The following is a 17,590-nucleotide window of genomic DNA, read 5'->3' as shown; positions in this document are numbered from 1 at the left end:
TACTAAAAACGGAGGGATACTCCCGCCTTCAGCATTCACACAAACAATTGCTGTAGCCCATTCCTGATTGCCAGGCTGAACTGCCTTGCCTCTGCCACGTCAATCGGCGCGCGTAACAACTAAAGCTGAGCTAATAACGCCCATCATGAAGCCCGTCTCGTCAAAGTTGTAGAAATCGCAGACTTGGATGCCGTACTTTGCTCTCATGTTCTGCACAAGTTGAAACCATGCTCCAATAAGCTCAGGATCTTCGCACAAGGCTCTTTGAAAGTCATAAACGCGATTAAAACGCGTCTTTAACTCGGGGCGGCGTTGTATAAATCGATATGCCCACCGCGTCCCAACGTGCTTTCCCCCACGCGATTCAAGGATATAATTTGCCATATCCTCCACACTAGCAGGCCGAGGCGCAAATCCTCTTGCATCCATATCCAATATATTTCGAATAATCACTTCCTCTTCTAGCTCAGTCAATTTATGACTATTGGCTTTGGTTTCGCGTCGAGAAGGTCGGCCGGCCATTCTATCAGTAAGCGTAGAATAAGTCACTTTATATAGTATTGATGCAGACCTGCGATTAAGCGATTTACATGTTTGAAGAGCCTCAATAGCTAGAATGATTCGCGCTTCTTGGGTTTGGATTTCCATTGGTAGTTGTGGAGGAAACACGTGTTGAAGTTCGTAGGTAGCTAAGTAGGGAAAAGTTCACGACTCGATGACATTCACGACTCGGTGTACAACCACGTTATAGAATATTCTAGAATCTATAATCTAGGTATATATAGAGCCTTTAACTCACTCCTTAACTAACTTTTCTATTAACGTGCGTGCATAATGAATGATACAACATAACGAATGATACAGTCCAATGTGCTCACTTAACAAATACTATGATAATTCCACTACAACGCTATAAATCAATTAAAGCTATGTAGAATACTCATCCTCAGATACCTCTATTACCATCTGACAGGTGCGTGCATTGTGTTTTGTGCCACCACAGTTGCCACAGCGCCTTGCGCGTGTTTCTTTCCTTGGCTTCCGACCACTCCCTGCCTGTGTTTCTTGCTTTACTTGTTGTGCAAGGTCCCTCTCATCTTGTAACTCTTGTGCTTCGTGTTGTGTAAGTGATCCTCCTTGCTGTAGGCGTGTTTTTTTAGCCCTTCTGCGTTTGCTAAGTTGTTCCATCCCTTGCTGAAGCATTTCATTCTCTGCTTTTAACAATGCTAATTGATACATCATATGTGATGCTCCCTTTGCAAATTGGTCAACAGCATTGTAAATAGAGGTTGGTGAGCTATTTTGATGATGTGCAATTCGATTTTTAATGAAAGCTGTCTGTGATAAGGCTTCATTTTGGTTATTTGGTGTCTGGGAAACCCAAGGTTGAGCGGTGCTAGGGCGGGAGTTTTGTGGTGTCGGGGTTCTAAATCTGAGATCAAGCATAGAAACCACACTATCAGGATCAAATGGGAAAAGCCCAGTGCCTCGGAAGCCTCCTCGGATGTTGTTTTCAGTCATTGCAATAAAGAAAGCAGCGTGAAATGTGGGAAAGAAGTCATCCTTCGTAATATGTGTGATGTGAGCCTGCATCATGTTTTCGATTTGCTGCCCATAAGCCCTTTTCAGTGGGCCAAAACACCCAACATCGAGTGGTTGGAGGATATGAGAAGAATGAGCCAGCATACATAGAGTGATAATATTGTTTTCCTTGCAGTATTCCTCAAATTCGTCTGAGTGATGGCTTTCATGACCATCAACGATGAACAAACAATAACCACCTACAGTTCGAGGTTTTGTATGCTTCTCGAAATGTCGGATCCAATCCATGCCTTTCTCATTTGTTGTCCAACCATTATCTGTAACAGCAATTACCCAGTTTGGTGGAAATCTGCTGTTTTCATACCAAGACGTGAGGTGGTTTTTGCCCGCAACAATAATAAATGGTGGAATCGCCCAGCCTTGGGAATTAATACCCTGTATTACTGTAGCCCATTCACGATTGCCAGGCTGTACTTTCTTTGCCTTCGTACGTCCATCAGAGCTTGTTACCACTGTTGCAGTTGAAATAATGCCCATCATAAACCCTGCCATGAAGGTGGTGGCTTTGATGGTATTTCTGTAGACCGTAAATGATTGATTGCTGTAAATACCATCTGTTTTGACGCTCCATATCCTGCATGATATGAGTCCTCTACATACTTGTAGACTGCCTTGATTTGCGCGTCTGAGAGTATCCTATTATGTCCTCCATGTTCAAGTGGTCGAGTATTTAGAGCGTCCTTTGCTCCCATGCGACGGAGGTTTGAGTAGAGGGTATTTTTATTGACATGGTATATTCGTGCAGCAGTGACAGGCTTTTCAAACGGGTTCTCATTAAGGAACTCGAGGGCTTGCTCCATAGGATCGAGAGTATTAGAGTGTGAGAAAGCCATTTTGTCACAAGTGAATAGGTAAGAAAGAGAAATGTATGTGTTTTCCGAAGTAATTTCCTTCTCGGCTATGCGACCGTGTGCAACTTGCTTTCCGTGTGCAACTTGCTTTCGCCGACCACCTGCAGGGTGGTCGGTGCGAACACCGACGATTATACTCTAAATTAATTTTGGCTGTCTTGCTTCGGACCAATCACATAGCTCGGGTCCCTCAATTTAATTCGTGCCTCAGGCGCTAAATAACCCCGCTGCCGTTGTACGCCACATTTATATAAACACCAACTCACTTCATCGTACAACAGCAACATCAAACCATGGCCGAAGAAAGCAAACTCATAGACACAAAAGTGCCCCAAGAGGTACCGGCCTCGTCCGCCCCTGTCTCAGCCACCGACGACGCCTCCTCCGGCTCCGAAGACGATGCCCCACCATCCACCTCCACCGACCCCAACGCCGCCCCCAAAAAGAAATCCAAGAACAAGCGCTCGAAGAAGGACCGCCTAAAGTCCGCCGTCGGCCTCGCCTCGAAGGATGATAAGCCGGGCGGGAGCAGCAGCGCTGCGGACCACAACCCCGTCAGCGCGCTCTCCAAGGCGCAGCTCAACGAACTGCTGCTCATGAACCCCACGCTTGCCCGCGAGGTGGGGCTCAAGGATGGGGAGGAGGCGACGGGGACGGCGATTGAGGCGCTGAAGAAGTTGAGTCTGCAGGATATTATGACGGGGTTGGCGGCCAGCGGGAAGAACGCTAAGGATATTGGGTCGTATAAGTTCTGGCAGACGCAACCAGTACGGAAGTTTGGAGACACGGGCGAGATTGAGGAGGGGCCGTTCAAGCTTATTGATTCGGAGAAGGTGCCCAAGGAGCCAGCTGCAATGATGGAGGGGTTTGAGTGGGTTACGATGGATCTGAAGAAGGATGAGGAGCTGCAAGAAGTGTTTGACTTGCTGAACGGGCATTATGTTGAGGATGAGGAGTCGACGTTCCGGTTCAACTACTCGAAGTCGTTCCTCAAGTGGTGAGTACTACTACCTATTTCAAAATACACCGCTAACATCAATTTTCAGGGCACTTCAAGCACCGGGTTGGAGGGCAGAGTGGCACGTCGGTGTCCGGGCTTCGAAGTCAAGGAAGCTCGTCGCATTCATCTCGGGTGTCCCCATCGCCTTACGAGTCCGCCAAAAGGTGCTCAAGGCCACCGAGATCAACTTCCTCTGCATACACAAGAAGCTGCGCTCCAAGCGCCTCACACCCGTTCTCATCAAGGAAATCACACGTCGCTGCTACCTGCTCGGCATCTTCCAGGCCATCTACACTGGCGGCGTGGTCCTGCCAACGCCCGTAAGCACGTGCAGGTACTTCCACAGGTCGCTGGACTGGATGAAGCTGTATGAGGTTGGTTTCAGCCCGCTGCCAGCGAAGAGCAAGCCGTCATACCAGGTCTCAAGGTACCGTCTGCCGGAAAACACAAACACTAAAGGTCTACGCCCAATGGAGGCTAGGGATATCGACGCCGTTCTGGACCTGTTGAAGCGCTACTTGGCGCGCTTCGATATGGCACCTGTCTTCACGCGAGAAGAGGTTGAGCACTGGCTCCTCCAGAAGAAAGCAGATACCCCGACTAAAGACCAAGTAGTCTGGTCATACGTTGTCGAAGTAAGCTCATCTAAATCCACAGCTCTACAATCTCTAACATATCACAGGACCCCCAAACCAAGAAGATCACCGACTACTTCTCCTTCTACTCCCTCGAGTCCACCGTCATCGACCACCCCCAACACGAAGTCGTCCGCGCAGCCTACCTCTTCTACTACGCGACGGAGACCGGGCTCACGACACCGTTCGATAAGCCGGCCCTCAAGGTACGCCTGAACGCGCTGATTAACGACTGCCTCATCCTCGCCAAGCGATACAAGTTCGACGTCTTCAACTCGCTGACTCTGATGGACAACGTGCTGTTCCTCGAGGAACAGAAGTTCGGCAAGGGAGACGGACAGCTGCATTATTACCTGTATAACTATAACGCGAATCCGATTGCGGGTGGGGTGGATCGGAGGAATGAGGTGGATGAGGCGGGGATGAGCGGGATTGGAGTTGCGATGCTGTAATGCTGTAGGGGAGGTGTGGATGAACCTGGGATGGTGAATAGGAGTATAGCATGATCAGGGGATTTGGACGAAATGTGTCAGGCCGACAGGCCAGCTTGATATGCAACTGTCAGAATCCGTCATGTCCATCGTCTCGTCTCGCGCCCATCCCTTTTATCGCGTATGTAAATATCTTACAAAGCACCATTGAGCGTACATATCCCAAGCTGCCCTGCTGCATGGCAAGCTCTAACAATAGCTCACAACAAACAGCTGCCACGTATCAAGTAAAGAAACATCCCTGAAATAACACCCGACTGGAAAGAACCTCCACTGCAGAGTCGTGAACGGTGAAGGGAGAGCGCGCTTACCCGCATGAGCATCAGAAGAGACCCGACCTAGCCTCGTCGTGGGTACCATCGCCCCGGTTTGCCCTATGTGACCCCTGGCGTAGCCAGCTAGTTTTGGGATTTCTATGGGGTTTGGGATGGAAGTGTTACTGATAGGGTGATGGTTGAGGGAACTGGGTTATTTGTGATCTGATGAAACTAATAGCCCGTGGGAGGATGGAAGAGACACAAAAGAGTCATGGAGAAAGACGCGGGGGGTTTATAGTCGATGGTGTTCCCCTAGATAGAGCCTCGGAGGAGAGGGAGCCATCGACAACCACCCCTATCGAGCCAGGCAGCTATGGCAGTACTGCTGAGGCGTTTGAAGCGGCGCCAGGTGATACTTACCACCACGGCAGCGCTGCTGTTCATTTTTCTCACGACGGCGACGCTCTTCCGCGCACCTGCTAGTATCACATATCGCCTCCCCTTGGGAGGAAACGCCAGAGCACAAACCCAGGCACAATGGCACGCACAATCAAGTAATATTAGGGGCAAGGCCGGAGCATGATACACGCCCCTCGCTACATTAGATGCTCTCCCCGAGTATGACATTCCATCCCCAGGACCCAGTCTATTGCGTCAGCCGCTTCGGACTCAAGTATCTCGAGAACCAGCGCGATCGATCGGTCGGTACTGCACCGCTGATTCCCCTGCGAATCTGACATGTTTCCACAGCCAGAGCGGACCAAGGGGCAGGAGCGGACGGATACGATGTGCTTCGGCCGATCAGCGAATTTCAATGCCACAGCGCAAAAGTTTAATTTGGGATGCGACAGGAGGACGCTGCAGGGCCAAGAGGCATCGCGCATGCCTCAACTGGATGACTTCAGGTACTGGTATGGGACGGGACCACGCGCTGTCTTGAACGATCGGGTGGTTCTAGATCCCAGTGTTACGATCGTGGAGCCGGCGCGGAACTTCACTATCCTCGTCAAGCGCGAGGGATCGCATAATCCATGGCATAGTCCCTCTTCGCGAAACGCCCCACCGTCAGAGCGAGAAATATGACCACCGCCCTCACAACCAGCGAGAACATCATCATCCCCTACCTGGAGCCAGCAACCCCGTCTGGCAAGGCGACTGGGACGTCCACAACTGCGACCGCTCGCCTCTCCTCACCACATTCGCCCAGCGCATCCTCTCCTTCTACGACCTCACCACCACCCCCACCCCCACCCCGACATCGTCCTAACCCTGGTCGACCGCCGCTCCACCCGCCGCCTCCTCGGCCAGGACTCCCACCTCGCCGCCCTCCGGGCACACATCCCACATCTAAAAGTCCAGCGCATCGACTTTGCGGAGCTTAGTTTCGCGGAGCAAATCAAGGTGGTGCCCGGAATTGACATATTAGTCGGTGTCCACGGCGCGGGGCTCACTCATGCCATGTTCCTGCCTGAGTCGGCGGTGGTGGTTGAGAGAGGGACTGGATACGAAATAGTTGGAGGTAGATATGGGCGGTACAGCCTGATGTCGCCCGGTGCAAACTGGGATGTGTTTAATACGCCTGTCTAGATCTATCATGATAGTATTTTAGATTGAGTCATAAACTTTTGTGCCAACTACATAGAAATTGAATAGTGAACTATCAATGTTTCCAATGGTGCCAGGGCAGTCGGCACTGGAAACAAAGACACGATCAATATCCAATTCCATCTTTGCCCATATTGCTGTTTAACCTGAGCAGCTGGCGAGCTACGCTTCAACCACGCACGCCCTAAGCTTTCACCTTGTAAACACTCAATCTATTTCCATTCCCGCACAACAGGTCGCCATTGCCACCGCAAGTCATACTGCACTGCCCAGCATCAACCGTCGTAGCGCCCGTAGTGACGGTATTTCCACACCAACACTCAGTGCTCCACTCAGTCCCAAAGTACCTGTAGCCACCACAGAAAGTAGCGCAGATCTCCAGCGTCATGTCATCGCTCCTGAGCATATCCTGCGCCAACGTACGCTGTCCCTGGTTGTCACTGAGGCAGCCGTGAAACTCAAAGTTGCCAACGGTATCAGGTTGCTGGGGACCAGTCGCGGCGGAATTCTGGTAGACCGACAGACGACGCGAGCCTCCGCATAGTTGCGTTGCGTCTCCAGCGCAGGGGTGGTCGCACTCTCCCAATGGCGCTGCATCAGATCCTGCTGCAACCTCATTGCCGCACCAACACTCTTTGCTCCACTCGGTGCCGAAGTATTGGTAAACAGCGCAGAAGGCCGCGCATTTCGCGAGAGTCATGTCGTCCGCAGCGGTGGATTTAGCAGCGAATGCCCGACCGGCAGCTGGCTCGGCCCAGCAGTATAAAAATTCGTAGTCACCAACCTTATCTGGGCTGGTTGGGGTTGTAGGAACGCCGGTGCCGGTTGGTGGTGCGGCAGTGGTTGTTGGAATCACAGCTGAACTTTGAGCGGCGGCCGTGGAGGTGGGAGGCTTGGCGGTACCGGTGGGGCTTACGCCGTTGCGGAAAATCACCATCTCAACGGGCATAAATTCATTGTTGATCTCTAAGAGGAGCATAGGTGTCAGCAATAGTAACACATGTCCCCCAATTCGTGGGGCCTTAAATTACTTCCGTGGGGCAAGAAAAGGATAAAAGCAACTTACTGGTGTTTCCGGGGGGTGAGTATCGGAATTCCAATGTTCCCACCGCGTCCCGTATGCCGATCTGCCCACCAAGCACGGGCGGATCAGTGAGGCGAGAAACAAGTTTCAGCCGGATCTGCAGCTCATCCGTGTCTGGATCACAAGCATACTCTCCGTTGAAAACCGCAGATGGGTGGTATTCCCGCGCCGTCATGAACATCTTGGTCGTGTCATCTTGGTCGTTGTACTAGAAGAGGTCAGCTTTACAATTGCTCGTCTCAAGCGTCCCAGCGTCCCAGCGTCTCAGCGTCTCAGCGTCTCAGCGTCCCAGCGTCCCAGTGTCCCAGGGGCCAATTATGGAAACCCTACCTCCAGATCGATTACAGAGTGGATCGCATTGTAAATGAGACGGCCATCTTGAAGATACAGCACGTCGTTCGTGGCAACGCCTACAGGGGGCAGCACCAAATGCTCGTCGTCGCCATTGGCCCTGAATCTCATGACCTTGTTGTGGACTGTGGGAATGTTCGGGTTCTGAACAACAATGCTGAACTTGTCAAGGATGGTGTTTCCCGGCGGCGTGGTAGGAATTGTACATGCTATCGTGCTGGTGACGGATCCAAGCAAAGCAAGGAGAAGGCTAGATGATGGACGAGGCATAATGTTGGTTTGGCAGCAACGAAGGTAGGCCGTAAGAATGGCAACAGTGAGCTTACAGGCAAAGGAATAATACTCAAATGGAAATGGAAACAGCTAACTACCATTACTTATAGCTGGTATTTATCCCCTCCCTCCGTTCCTGTCCGTTTCTGTCGCCTATAATTCTTTATCCAGTGACGTGGTGGTGACGGCCGGTGTCAGCCCCAGCTTGGCCCCTAAGCCAACGAATACGAAGCCATATGCCGCCAAGACAATAGCACCGATGGCATATATTGATTGATGCACCTTGCGGATTATTATTAACAATGCCTCATCACAAATAAATTGGAAAGCCGCATGCGCTTAATCGCTTAGACGGGGTTGTCTCGCAATCAGATGCCTGAGCCGCACGGGTGTCGCTCCAACAGTTAGCGGGTGCTATAGAGGTGGCTGAAGCTCATGCCACGAACTACATAATCTCGTGCTAATTAACTGCTTGGCCTTCGCCTTCGCCTTCGCCTTCTTTGCGAACTCTTCTGCATACGCTCTTTTTAAGACGACTCGTTTCGCCAGCTCGAGCATTGCCTCCTCTTTGACCTCGGGGTTGGCCATACCCGTATCCCAGGAGCAAGAGACTTCCAGAAAAATAGCACCAATACTTCGACTGGAAGTTTCTCCCTCTTCGCCAGTAACTTGGCGTGGCCGTGGTGATTTGGGGTCCATGTCTAAGACAGCACCATAATAGGAGGAGGGGGCTTTGCTTCACGATGCCTTAAATGCAACCGGCTCAGAACCCTTTTCGCCAAGCTGCCTCCCGAAGTGCCTGGTTCGGGTTGAGGGGGAGCTACCTGTGGCATGATAGTATTACACACTTTCTCATATCTATACGGTAGCTCGAGAAACTTCTGTCTATCTGAGACGTGGTAAATGAAAACAACATTCTCGCTGTTGCTGTCGCGCATGCCGTATTCAAATATTGGCCCGCCTGGGTGACAAAATTCCATTTGCATAATAATCAATTTGTCGTTAATCGAAAATTGTCTGGGTTCTTCGTAATTCTCGGCCGTAATTCTCGGCCGTAACTCGGCCGGATCAAAGTAGGGTTTTTGATAGCATCCGAAGACGAGCTGCGGGTCATGAGTCGGGGTCAGTACCATTCTATCAGCCTGGTTTTCTGGAAAAGTTTGGATCCTGTTCATTATGTTTTCCCCGACGTTGTTATCACAGTTACATGTTGAAAGGTGGAAGGCAGAAGGTGGGAGGTGTGAGGTGGAAGGGGAGGTTAGAAGTTAGTAGTTGGTTGTAGGTTCATTGTTGGCTGGCCGTTGGTTGGTCGTTCGTGTTGGATATATTGTACAGTAAATGAAAATTACCCTGTAATTTAACCGTAATGAAAATTATACCCCGCCGCTCTCACTGTGGCATAAGATGGCTTTGTCAAGCCACCTCAAACCACAACGCTAGGAGCTGCCGCTAGCCTCATATGTAATAGAGGCACCAGAGAGGTTAATAAGGGGTATAGGGGGCTTACGGGCAGCAAAGGGTGGAGGAGTAAGGGACAGCAGGGCCAACGGCTGTGGGGGAAGGTGAGCGTCACGTGGTGGCTTATTTAATCACGACAGGGTAGAATTTTCATTATACAGTCATGACGCGTTAAGTCGATACTCGATTCACGTTACGTCGATACGTTTTGCTGGCCTCAACCCAAGTTCGATATTCTCGATATTTACGCTATCGATGGTATTTACGGGACCCGAGCTATCGACTTAACGGATTATGACTGTAATTTTCATTTACCGAACTAACCGTATACTGTAATACCAGGCCCCTAATCGGACCGCTCTAGGCACGAGGCCTAAGCCACCACGAAGGTGGCGTAGGACTGCCATATACGCCGGGCGTAGGGCAGGCTGGTGCCAGGCAAAGCTGGGCGTAAGATCGGCATCAGCTTCATACTCCGTAGAAGCTGGGCGTAAGGATCAGCGCCGGCTCTGAAGCTGGGCGTAGCTTGGGCGAAGCCGGGCGTTTGAGACGGGCGGATCGCCCAGCTCAAGCTTCAGGAGCCGGTCTACAAATAGTATGTAGGCCCACTAGATAGATAGTGATTGAATTCAATTGTCCTATATACTCTACGATCACGACTGTGTTACCCGTGGAAGCCCCTAATTCCGACTGTCTACTCTCTGCATTTCAAAGCGATACTTCTGCTTAGCTACTGTATCGACTTCCTCCATTCATTTTCTTACCAAATTTCCAGTGCCAACTCAGTTGCTGAATTTGTTGAGAGGATTTCACATCCGCACTGCATTGCGTGTAGCTCACAGGGGATTGGTATGGCCCGGCCGGTCCATAAACATTCGTTTCAGGGCTGGCCGAGGACCAGCGTTTTGAATATGGCCCATTAGCAGAGCACTCTGATGGCTGTGACTCCGAGCGGTTTGGATGGAGGAGTTCTGAGGCCATGCCGGATATCCGGGTGACTGGGTGATAAATTGGTTACGGGGACGCAGTCGTGGAGTAGGCCGAAAATAAGTAATGATAACATGATTTTTGTGATAAGACTAGAGAGTTGCGGTGCCTTCCGCAACAAAAGAGCAAATAATAGGCGTAGAAATTAATATTTTGCTGCGATAACTTAGGGAAGTAGGTGGGAGTGTGGATACACCTAGCGGAGACGGGCATAAAGGGAAGAACAAAGGGAAGGGGAAACGGAGAGGGAGTAGGTTTCTTGGGTGGTTTGGGTCTTGAGGTGGTTGGACTTTTTGAGGGGGAATTGCGACTGTGCGCTGATTTGTATGTTGAGGTGTGCCGCGAGGAATTTATAGTTCAGGGATTCAATAAAGCCTATTGGTATTGTTCTCGAGGTTATAGAGCAGTATATGCCCTCATCATCCATTAATTCTCCTTTGCCAACTCCCTGCCCTCTCGTCTTGGCTTAACTATCTTCTGCACCCAACTTCGAACGTTGATCCTGAATTTCTATCCATGTAACTGCATGACACGTTATAATTTCTAGCTATATGGACAGACTAATCCATGCCATATACCATTTCTTTATCCCTTATTCATCGTTCACCCCTCACCGCACAGCCCTCGAACTCAAACTGGCAAACGCATCCGGGCTGTGGCGCCCACTGTGCGCGTGCCATCCATTTGGATCAACGCTCATGCTCTCCTGGCTGACATGTCTCGACGGGTTCCCACCATTCGCGCTCCCGATCCCACCGACGCCGCTGGCGGCTAAGAGTCCGCCATGCGGTGCGCCCCCAGCGGCTTGGTTGGGCTGGGCAAAGGGCGAGGGGTTGGTGGAGGAGCCGTGCATGAAGGGGTTTTTGGAGCCACCAAAGCTAACGCTAGAGGAGAGGGGGCTAGATAGGCCGGGTTGTTGTTGAGTGGGGTTGCCGAATTGTTGGTTGGTATTCACGAGCTGGGGTTGGTATGGGTTTTGGGTTAGTTGTTGTGGCTGGTTCGCAAACTGTGGCTGTTGTTGTGGCTGTGGCGAGGGGAGTGGTGGTGATTGTGGGTTGCTGCCATATAGCGCCATAATGCTCGTTTTATCAGCTCGCCCCGTTTGTTGAGGAAGCAGCTGCTGCGGCTGTTGCTGGAAGTTGTTGTAAGGGTTCAGCTGCTGCTGCATTAGCTGAGGCTGGTTATAAGGATTGAGCCGTTGAAGCTGTTGCTGCTGCTGAGGCTGCTGCATCTGGTTAAACGGATTCGGCTGCTGTGGCGTTTGCTGTTGGCTGTATGGATTAAGCTGTGGTTGCTGCTGTTGCTGACCCGAATTAAAGTAGTCTTGCATCGACATTTGGGGCTGCGCCTGGCTACCCTGCTGCATCGGAAACGTTTGGTTGCGTGTTAGGGTATGGAATGGGTTTGGGGCAGTCGCAGTAAGCGGCGTCACATTCAAACTTTGAGTCTGCCTAGTCGGCTGCTGTTGTAGGAAAGGATTATGCCCTGGGCTCGTGGTAGGTGAATATTGGGTCTGCAGTTGCGCGCCATAGGGCGAAGGGGCGTATTGGCCTTGAGGGATAGACGGCATGGATGGAGCAGCAGCAGCCATGAACGGCTGTCTCTGAGCAGTCCCACCTGTGTGGTGCGGAAACAGTGGCTGGTTTGGAGAGATTGACATGTTTTGGAATGGCTGTTCGACATTGGTGTACTGCTGGTTCAGATTATACTGCGACTTGGAAGTTGCAAACCCAAATGGATTGAGGGAAGCTTGCTGCGGATTATTCTTGCTTTGCTGTTCCTGGAGAGAAAGAGCACCTGTGGATTGCGAAGACTGTGGTGGCGCGGATGGCATATCCCATGGGTTCTTTGATGGAGTTGGAGAAGCTGGAGAGTCTTTCGAGGGATTTATAAGGAGTCCCGCGCTCAATGGTGCAGTCGAAGGTGTCCTCGATCTTGATGGTGCCTCACGTTCTCCAAGCCGTACTAATGTTTCGAGCGTTTTGTCCATATTGCCATTGAATCCCTTCAAAACCGTGGAATTCCGCTTGTCGTTCTTGAAGCCCATCTCACGAAGTTGGCTCAGTTTCTTTTCCCACTCTTCCACAGATCGATCGGATGCATTGGAACTCCCGAATATGCGTGCGGGCTTCCCTTTCCTTGGTGGCGGAGGACCCTCATCATCGTCCCACCTAGCATTGTCGTTCCGGCTTTGGTTCTCTAGATATACTCTTGCGGCAGCCTCCCTCTTCGCCTTCGATGACATGGGAAAAATGGATGATGCCGACCTAAATCCAAATCTCGACTTCTGAGGGGGCGCCGGGAGGGGGTGCTCGTCGTCGGAATCTGTGCTGCCAGTCCTCCGGTGGCTGTTCGAGGTAGTCTCGCGGCGGACCGGCTCGGGTTCCCGGCGGTTTGACTCAGGTTCCCGGTATGCCGTGGATGTCTCATAGTCGCGACTATCGTCGTAGTTCGTAGCTGGTGCGCTATTCTTGTATTTGTTTCGGATGAATCGTTCCACCGCCGAGTCGACCTCGTCCGCATCAACTGGAAGCGGTGGCCTCGTGTTCTTCGGATTATAAATCAGGTTCGACATCGTATTTCCCCTCTGCTTCATATTCTGGCTTGTGTTAGAGCCGATTACGCATCACCAAGAAGGACTCGACGTACCTCGACTTGCTCATTAGACCACGAATCCATGCTTAGCGACTTGACCTTCGAAATATGGGTGCCCAACCCGCGGTGTACGGCGGCGCATCGCACACACAGAAAAATGCCCAACTACATAGACTTAGTACTGATGATTCATGGAAACTGCCGCAGACGGAACTGGTGCTCAACTTACACTCCAACTCGCCCAGCCTGGTATACGGGTTAGGGTCCTGAGATCTCATGTGCGGATTGATTGCGGCGGCTCACCTGGGTTTCTCGCTCCGCAGTCGGCGCATGTCGAATTGCCCGGAACGCTCTTGACGAGGTTCTGCAGTGTACGCTCATTGCGCGCCTGCTGCCGTTTACTCAATCCTGACGACATAATGGGGTTGCGTTGTGTATGTGTGGCCAACAGTGTATGCCCAGCTAGGAACCGCGGTCAAAGAAGGTCAAGCCAGGGTCCAGGGATCGTCGCACAGAAGGACAAACAAAGTAATACCTCAAGACGCCATGTAGAATGCAGAAGAATATACAGTAGAAAGAGCGGCAGTTAACAAAAGAAGCCTTGTAAATACATAAACAACAATTTAACGACAAAGAGGAAGAAGGGAGATTGAAGGCGACGACGAAGACGACGATCTCAAGAGGCAAACACAACTGTAGGGGTGTGGTGGTTAATTGAGGGAAAGGAGGTTGTTCTTAGCTAGGTGTGTCGAGTAAGAGCGCTAAGCTATATTAGGGGCATGGGCGGCGGGGATCGAGCGTTGGAGCTAAAGCACGTGGTATCCGCGCTTGCCTTGGATTTTGGCGGCTACGATCCACTAGTACTCGAACAGAATCTATAATATACTACAGCAGTTATCGTAAAATGTGCTGACACGTGACCGCCGATAAGGGACCACCAACTTTTTCCTATATTTGTGATTTGTAAAGGGCGGCCCGTTTGTAAAGGGCGGCCCGTTTTCAGGAGCGACCCGTGCCCGTTACTCTCCTTTTACTCTCCTTTTTCTTATGGCATAACGCTTCATCTGCCTGCTTCCTGGCCTATAGAATAGCTTCATCATGTCTGTTGCTAATGTGGCTGTTGCTATTAACAGCCCGGATTCGTTTGATTCCTCACCGCGTCAAGTGTGTGTTAAGTGTAGTTGCTGGCGGCCCGCTTCAGACTTCCGCCCTCGCCCACGAGGCGGCCGTTACACTACTTGCATTACCTGTTCAGTTAGTACCACCCCTTATATATCTAGCAGTCTGTTAATATTCTATAGGAATTGTGGAACAAAATCCGTAGGATCCATGGCAGTAGGTAGAGAATATAAACTGAAAATATAGTCATGAAGCAGTAGGGCCCAAAGTGATAATTTTGTAATGCATATTCTTATAATTGAAGCTATTCTAACTACTATATATATATACTGTTACGGGCTCTATTCCTGTGCCTGTTCGCGGCTCGGATCCTGAAACCCTCCTGGTTTTCCTAGAGCTTCAGAATCGAAGCTTTAGAACTGGAAGATCCAGTATCCGGAGGATCACGAAGCTGGCTGACACAACTTCAGTATCAAGGCCCTGATCCCTGCTTCCGGGCTGAGAATTCAACAGGAATTAGCTAAGGCTGCTCGCCGGTCTCGAAATGCGTTACAGGAGCTTAGCGGATCTGCTTTAAACACTCCTCGAATTACTCAGTCTGTTTCTGCACGCCCTGCGCCTGATATACTATTAAATCCAAGGCCTGCTCGACGGGTTCGGTCTACTATAAATCTACAGGAGGTTGTTGCAGTCAACCAGGCTCCTAGAGCGGGCCGCCAGAGGGGGCAGACGGGCCGCCAGCAGAATACCCCTATTGCCTTTATATCAGAATACAACTCTTTAACACCCCCACACTTTACCGGTCGTATGGATAACGAGTGTCGATTCTGTGGTGCAATGTTCTTTATAGGGTCGAAGGTTCGGGCTGATAGGGACGGTTCATTTTTTGGAAAGAAGTGCTGTTTAGATGGAGCAGTTCCAGATTCCTACCCATTACAGAAGCCGCCCCCTTATATTACATATTTATATGTTTCGGACGCTCCAGATTCTACCTCCTTTCGCAAGAATATTAAGGCCTACAACAACGCTCTGGCTTTAACGTCCTGTAGCTTCTCAGAGGACAGCCGTTTAGACAGCATTACAGGTGGTAATCGAGGCGTGAGAATGGTTACTGTCCATGGAGAGTTAATGCATTACCAAGGTCCGCTAAACTCTATAATGGGCCACCCTGAGGATGCTGCCTTTAATCAGCTGTTTTTCTACGACCCAGATGAAGCAAGTAACACGCGGCTACTACGCAATCCAAATCTTGATTCTACTATATTATGACGTTTACATGTGGAGTTAATGGAGTATAACCCACTAATCCAACGGTATGCTACAGCCCGCGAGTGTCTACGGCAGCAAGAGCAGCTTCCTGGTCTGTTTACCTTACTCTGGAATCCAGCTGCACAGTTAGTTCTTGAGTCAGGTGCTGATAGATGGCGGGAGAACCTTCCTACAGCAGAGGAGGTAGGGGTGCTGATTCCTGATAACTGGAATGAGAAAAGCCACCGAGATATTGTCTAGCGGTCTGCGGAATCGACGGGCAGATGAGCTCGCGCATGTCCATTATTAGCCCAACAAATGCCCTATATATTGTCTTAGCGGTCCGCGGAATCGACGGGCAGATGGGCTCGCGCATGTCCGTTATTAGCCCAACAAATGCCCTATATATTGTCTTAGCGGTCCGCGGAATTGACGGGCAGATGAGCTCGCGCATGTCCATTATTAGCCCAACAAATGCCCTATATATTGTCTTAGCGGTCCGCAGAATCGACAGGCAGATGAGCTCGTGCATGTCCGTTATTAGCCCAACAAATGCCCTATATTGCTCTTTCCGATGGGGGAATATGGCTGGCATTATGGATTACTGTTACCTGGTGAGGGAGAGAAGCGTCTAGAACAGCGGATGTTCTATAGACGTATACTACGGTCACGGGTTGGGCCTGGCAGCTTTTCTCTATTAGTCCGCGCAGGTCGTTTATTCCAACAATACCTGTGTAATGCCTTCGTCGGCAAGAACCAGGATACTATACGGTCCACTTTATACTCTGGGCTTAGTGATGCACTGGTCCGTCAGGACATTACTATGGCCGAGATTGGTACATGCTTTGTGCTTCCGTCAAACCATATCGGTAGCTCTCGCTCTATGCACCAGCTATATCAAGATTCAATGGCTATATGTCGCTATTTTGGAAAGACTAACGTAGTTCACAAGCGAGTCGCCTACACAAGCTCACCGCCGATTTTTTCTTGGCATCATACTTTTGACTTTAAACTTACATAACTTTTTTTTTAAACATGACAACTTCGTACGAAGAAAGAAGTATGATTCTTGCACTTCAAGTGCTTAAATCAAACCCAAAACTAAGTGTAACTCACATTGCGCGAATCTACAATCTTCCTCGTATGACATTGAGAGATCGACACTCTGGAAAACCTGCACGATATACAACTTCAGTTAAGTCTCGAAAATTGACAATATTAGAAGAAGAAGTTGTCGTACGACATATTCTTGACCTAGATTCGCGAGCATTTCCTCCTCGACACAGTGCTGTTGAAGATATGGCGAATCGATTGCTTGCTGAACGCGACAGCGGACGCGTCGGAAAGAACTGGACTTCAAACTTCGTACGACGACAACCACAACTCTGTACGCATTTTAATCGAAAGATCGACTATCAGCGAGTTCAATGCGAAGATCCTGACGCGTATAATGCGTGGTTTCGACTTGTACGAAACATGATTACTAAATATGGGATTCACGAGGAGGACATATACAACTTTGACGAGACGGGATTTTTAATGGGCCAAATATCATCTGAGATGGTTGTAACGAATGCTGAACGAAAGAGCAGACCTCGTATGACACATCAAGGTAATAGGGAATGGATTACAGTAATTCAAGGCATTGGATCGTACGGATATGCGCTACCGCCATTTATTATTGTTGCAGGGAAAAATCACCTTTCGTCTTGGTATGAAAACGCTTCTTTGCCGTCAAATTGGGTTGTTGCTGTTACGTCAAATGGCTGGACAACAAATGAGCGAGGGCTTGATTGGATTAAGCATTTTAATCGACATACACAGAGTCGTACGAAGGGTAGATATCGACTTTTGATTCTTGACGGGCACGAAAGTCATCACTCAATCGAATTTGAGATGTATTGCAAGGACTGGAATATTATTATTCTTTGCATGCCAGCACATTCGTCTCATAACCTTCAGCCACTTGACGTTGGTTGTTTTCGACCATTAAAGCGTTCGTATGGAACTGAGATTGAGAAGTTGATGCGTGCG

General features: G+C 50.1%; 7 protein-coding genes across 7 annotated transcripts; 2 read left to right on the top strand and 5 right to left on the bottom strand.

Annotated features, from left to right (window-relative positions):
* Nucleotides 1–872: 872 nt before the first annotated feature.
* Nucleotides 873–2,493, bottom strand: VC83_09613 (uncharacterized protein). Its single transcript, XM_024473026.1, has one exon. The coding sequence runs from the start codon at nucleotides 2,092–2,094 to the stop codon at nucleotides 928–930; it is 1,167 nt and encodes a 388-aa protein (XP_024328794.1). The 5' UTR covers nucleotides 2,095–2,493; the 3' UTR covers nucleotides 873–927.
* Nucleotides 2,494–2,746: 253 nt separating this feature from the next.
* On the top strand, nucleotides 2,747–4,540 carry NMT1_1 (glycylpeptide N-tetradecanoyltransferase; the record flags this gene model as incomplete). The annotated part of the gene is made up of 3 exons (XM_024466914.1): nucleotides 2,747–3,450; nucleotides 3,500–4,088; nucleotides 4,136–4,540. 3 exons carry the CDS (start codon nucleotides 2,747–2,749, stop codon nucleotides 4,538–4,540), a joined length of 1,698 nt encoding a protein of 565 aa, XP_024325664.1.
* Nucleotides 4,541–5,574: 1,034 nt separating this feature from the next.
* Nucleotides 5,575–5,919, top strand: VC83_03265 (uncharacterized protein; the record flags this gene model as incomplete). The annotated part of the gene is made up of 1 exon (XM_024466913.1): nucleotides 5,575–5,919. The coding sequence occupies one exon, from the start codon at nucleotides 5,575–5,577 to the stop codon at nucleotides 5,917–5,919; it is 345 nt and encodes a 114-aa protein (XP_024325663.1).
* Nucleotides 5,920–6,081: 162 nt separating this feature from the next.
* VC83_03264 (uncharacterized protein) lies at nucleotides 6,082–8,217 on the bottom strand. Its single transcript, XM_024466912.1, has 3 exons — nucleotides 7,856–8,217; nucleotides 7,508–7,733; nucleotides 6,082–7,407 (listed from the first exon to the last, which is right to left on the bottom strand). The coding sequence occupies exons 1-3, from the start codon at nucleotides 8,144–8,146 to the stop codon at nucleotides 6,626–6,628; spliced, it is 1,299 nt and encodes a 432-aa protein (XP_024325662.1). The 5' UTR covers nucleotides 8,147–8,217; the 3' UTR covers nucleotides 6,082–6,625.
* Nucleotides 8,218–8,488: 271 nt separating this feature from the next.
* Nucleotides 8,489–8,848, bottom strand: VC83_03263 (uncharacterized protein; the record flags this gene model as incomplete). Its single annotated transcript, XM_024466911.1, has 2 exons — nucleotides 8,489–8,544; nucleotides 8,596–8,848. 2 exons carry the CDS (start codon nucleotides 8,846–8,848, stop codon nucleotides 8,489–8,491), a joined length of 309 nt encoding a protein of 102 aa, XP_024325669.1.
* Nucleotides 8,849–8,850: 2 nt separating this feature from the next.
* VC83_03262 (uncharacterized protein) lies at nucleotides 8,851–9,324 on the bottom strand (the record flags this gene model as incomplete). Its single annotated transcript, XM_024466910.1, has 1 exon — nucleotides 8,851–9,324. The coding sequence occupies one exon, from the start codon at nucleotides 9,322–9,324 to the stop codon at nucleotides 8,851–8,853; it is 474 nt and encodes a 157-aa protein (XP_024325668.1).
* A 1,642-nt stretch (nucleotides 9,325–10,966) lies between these two features.
* On the bottom strand, nucleotides 10,967–13,893 carry VC83_03261 (uncharacterized protein). Its single transcript, XM_024466909.1, has 4 exons — nucleotides 13,493–13,893; nucleotides 13,419–13,435; nucleotides 13,244–13,354; nucleotides 10,967–13,193 (listed from the first exon to the last, which is right to left on the bottom strand). The coding sequence occupies exons 1-4, from the start codon at nucleotides 13,605–13,607 to the stop codon at nucleotides 11,205–11,207; spliced, it is 2,232 nt and encodes a 743-aa protein (XP_024325667.1). The 5' UTR covers nucleotides 13,608–13,893; the 3' UTR covers nucleotides 10,967–11,204.
* Nucleotides 13,894–17,590: the final 3,697 nt, after the last annotated feature.

Source organism: Pseudogymnoascus destructans (genome assembly GCF_001641265.1).
Source record: "Pseudogymnoascus destructans isolate 20631-21 unplaced genomic scaffold scaffold_6, whole genome shotgun sequence".
NCBI classification, from domain to species: domain Eukaryota; kingdom Fungi; phylum Ascomycota; class Leotiomycetes; order Thelebolales; family Thelebolaceae; genus Pseudogymnoascus; species Pseudogymnoascus destructans.
Note: the sequence above shows the minus strand (reverse complement) of the source record. Positions and strands in the feature narration are given on the sequence as shown.

Bases quoted from the DNA above. Each gene is read 5' to 3' on its own strand.
- VC83_03261 (XM_024466909.1), bottom strand. From the start codon at position 13,607: ATGTCGTCAGGATTGAGTAAACGGCAGCAGGCGCGCAATGAGCGTACA. The intron at 13,194-13,243 runs GTACGTCGAGTC...AACACAAGCCAG, and splicing joins GGTCTAATGAGCAAGTCGAG to AATATGAAGCAGAGGGGAAA.
- VC83_09613 (XM_024473026.1), bottom strand. From the start codon at position 2,094: ATGGCAGGGTTTATGATGGGCATTATTTCAACTGCAACAGTGGTAACA.
- VC83_03264 (XM_024466912.1), bottom strand. From the start codon at position 8,146: ATGCCTCGTCCATCATCTAGCCTTCTCCTTGCTTTGCTTGGATCCGTC. The intron at 7,734-7,855 runs GTAGGGTTTCCA...GACCTCTTCTAG, and splicing joins ACTCTGTAATCGATCTGGAG to TACAACGACCAAGATGACAC. The intron at 7,408-7,507 runs GTAAGTTGCTTT...TGCTCCTCTTAG, and splicing joins CTCACCCCCCGGAAACACCA to AGATCAACAATGAATTTATG.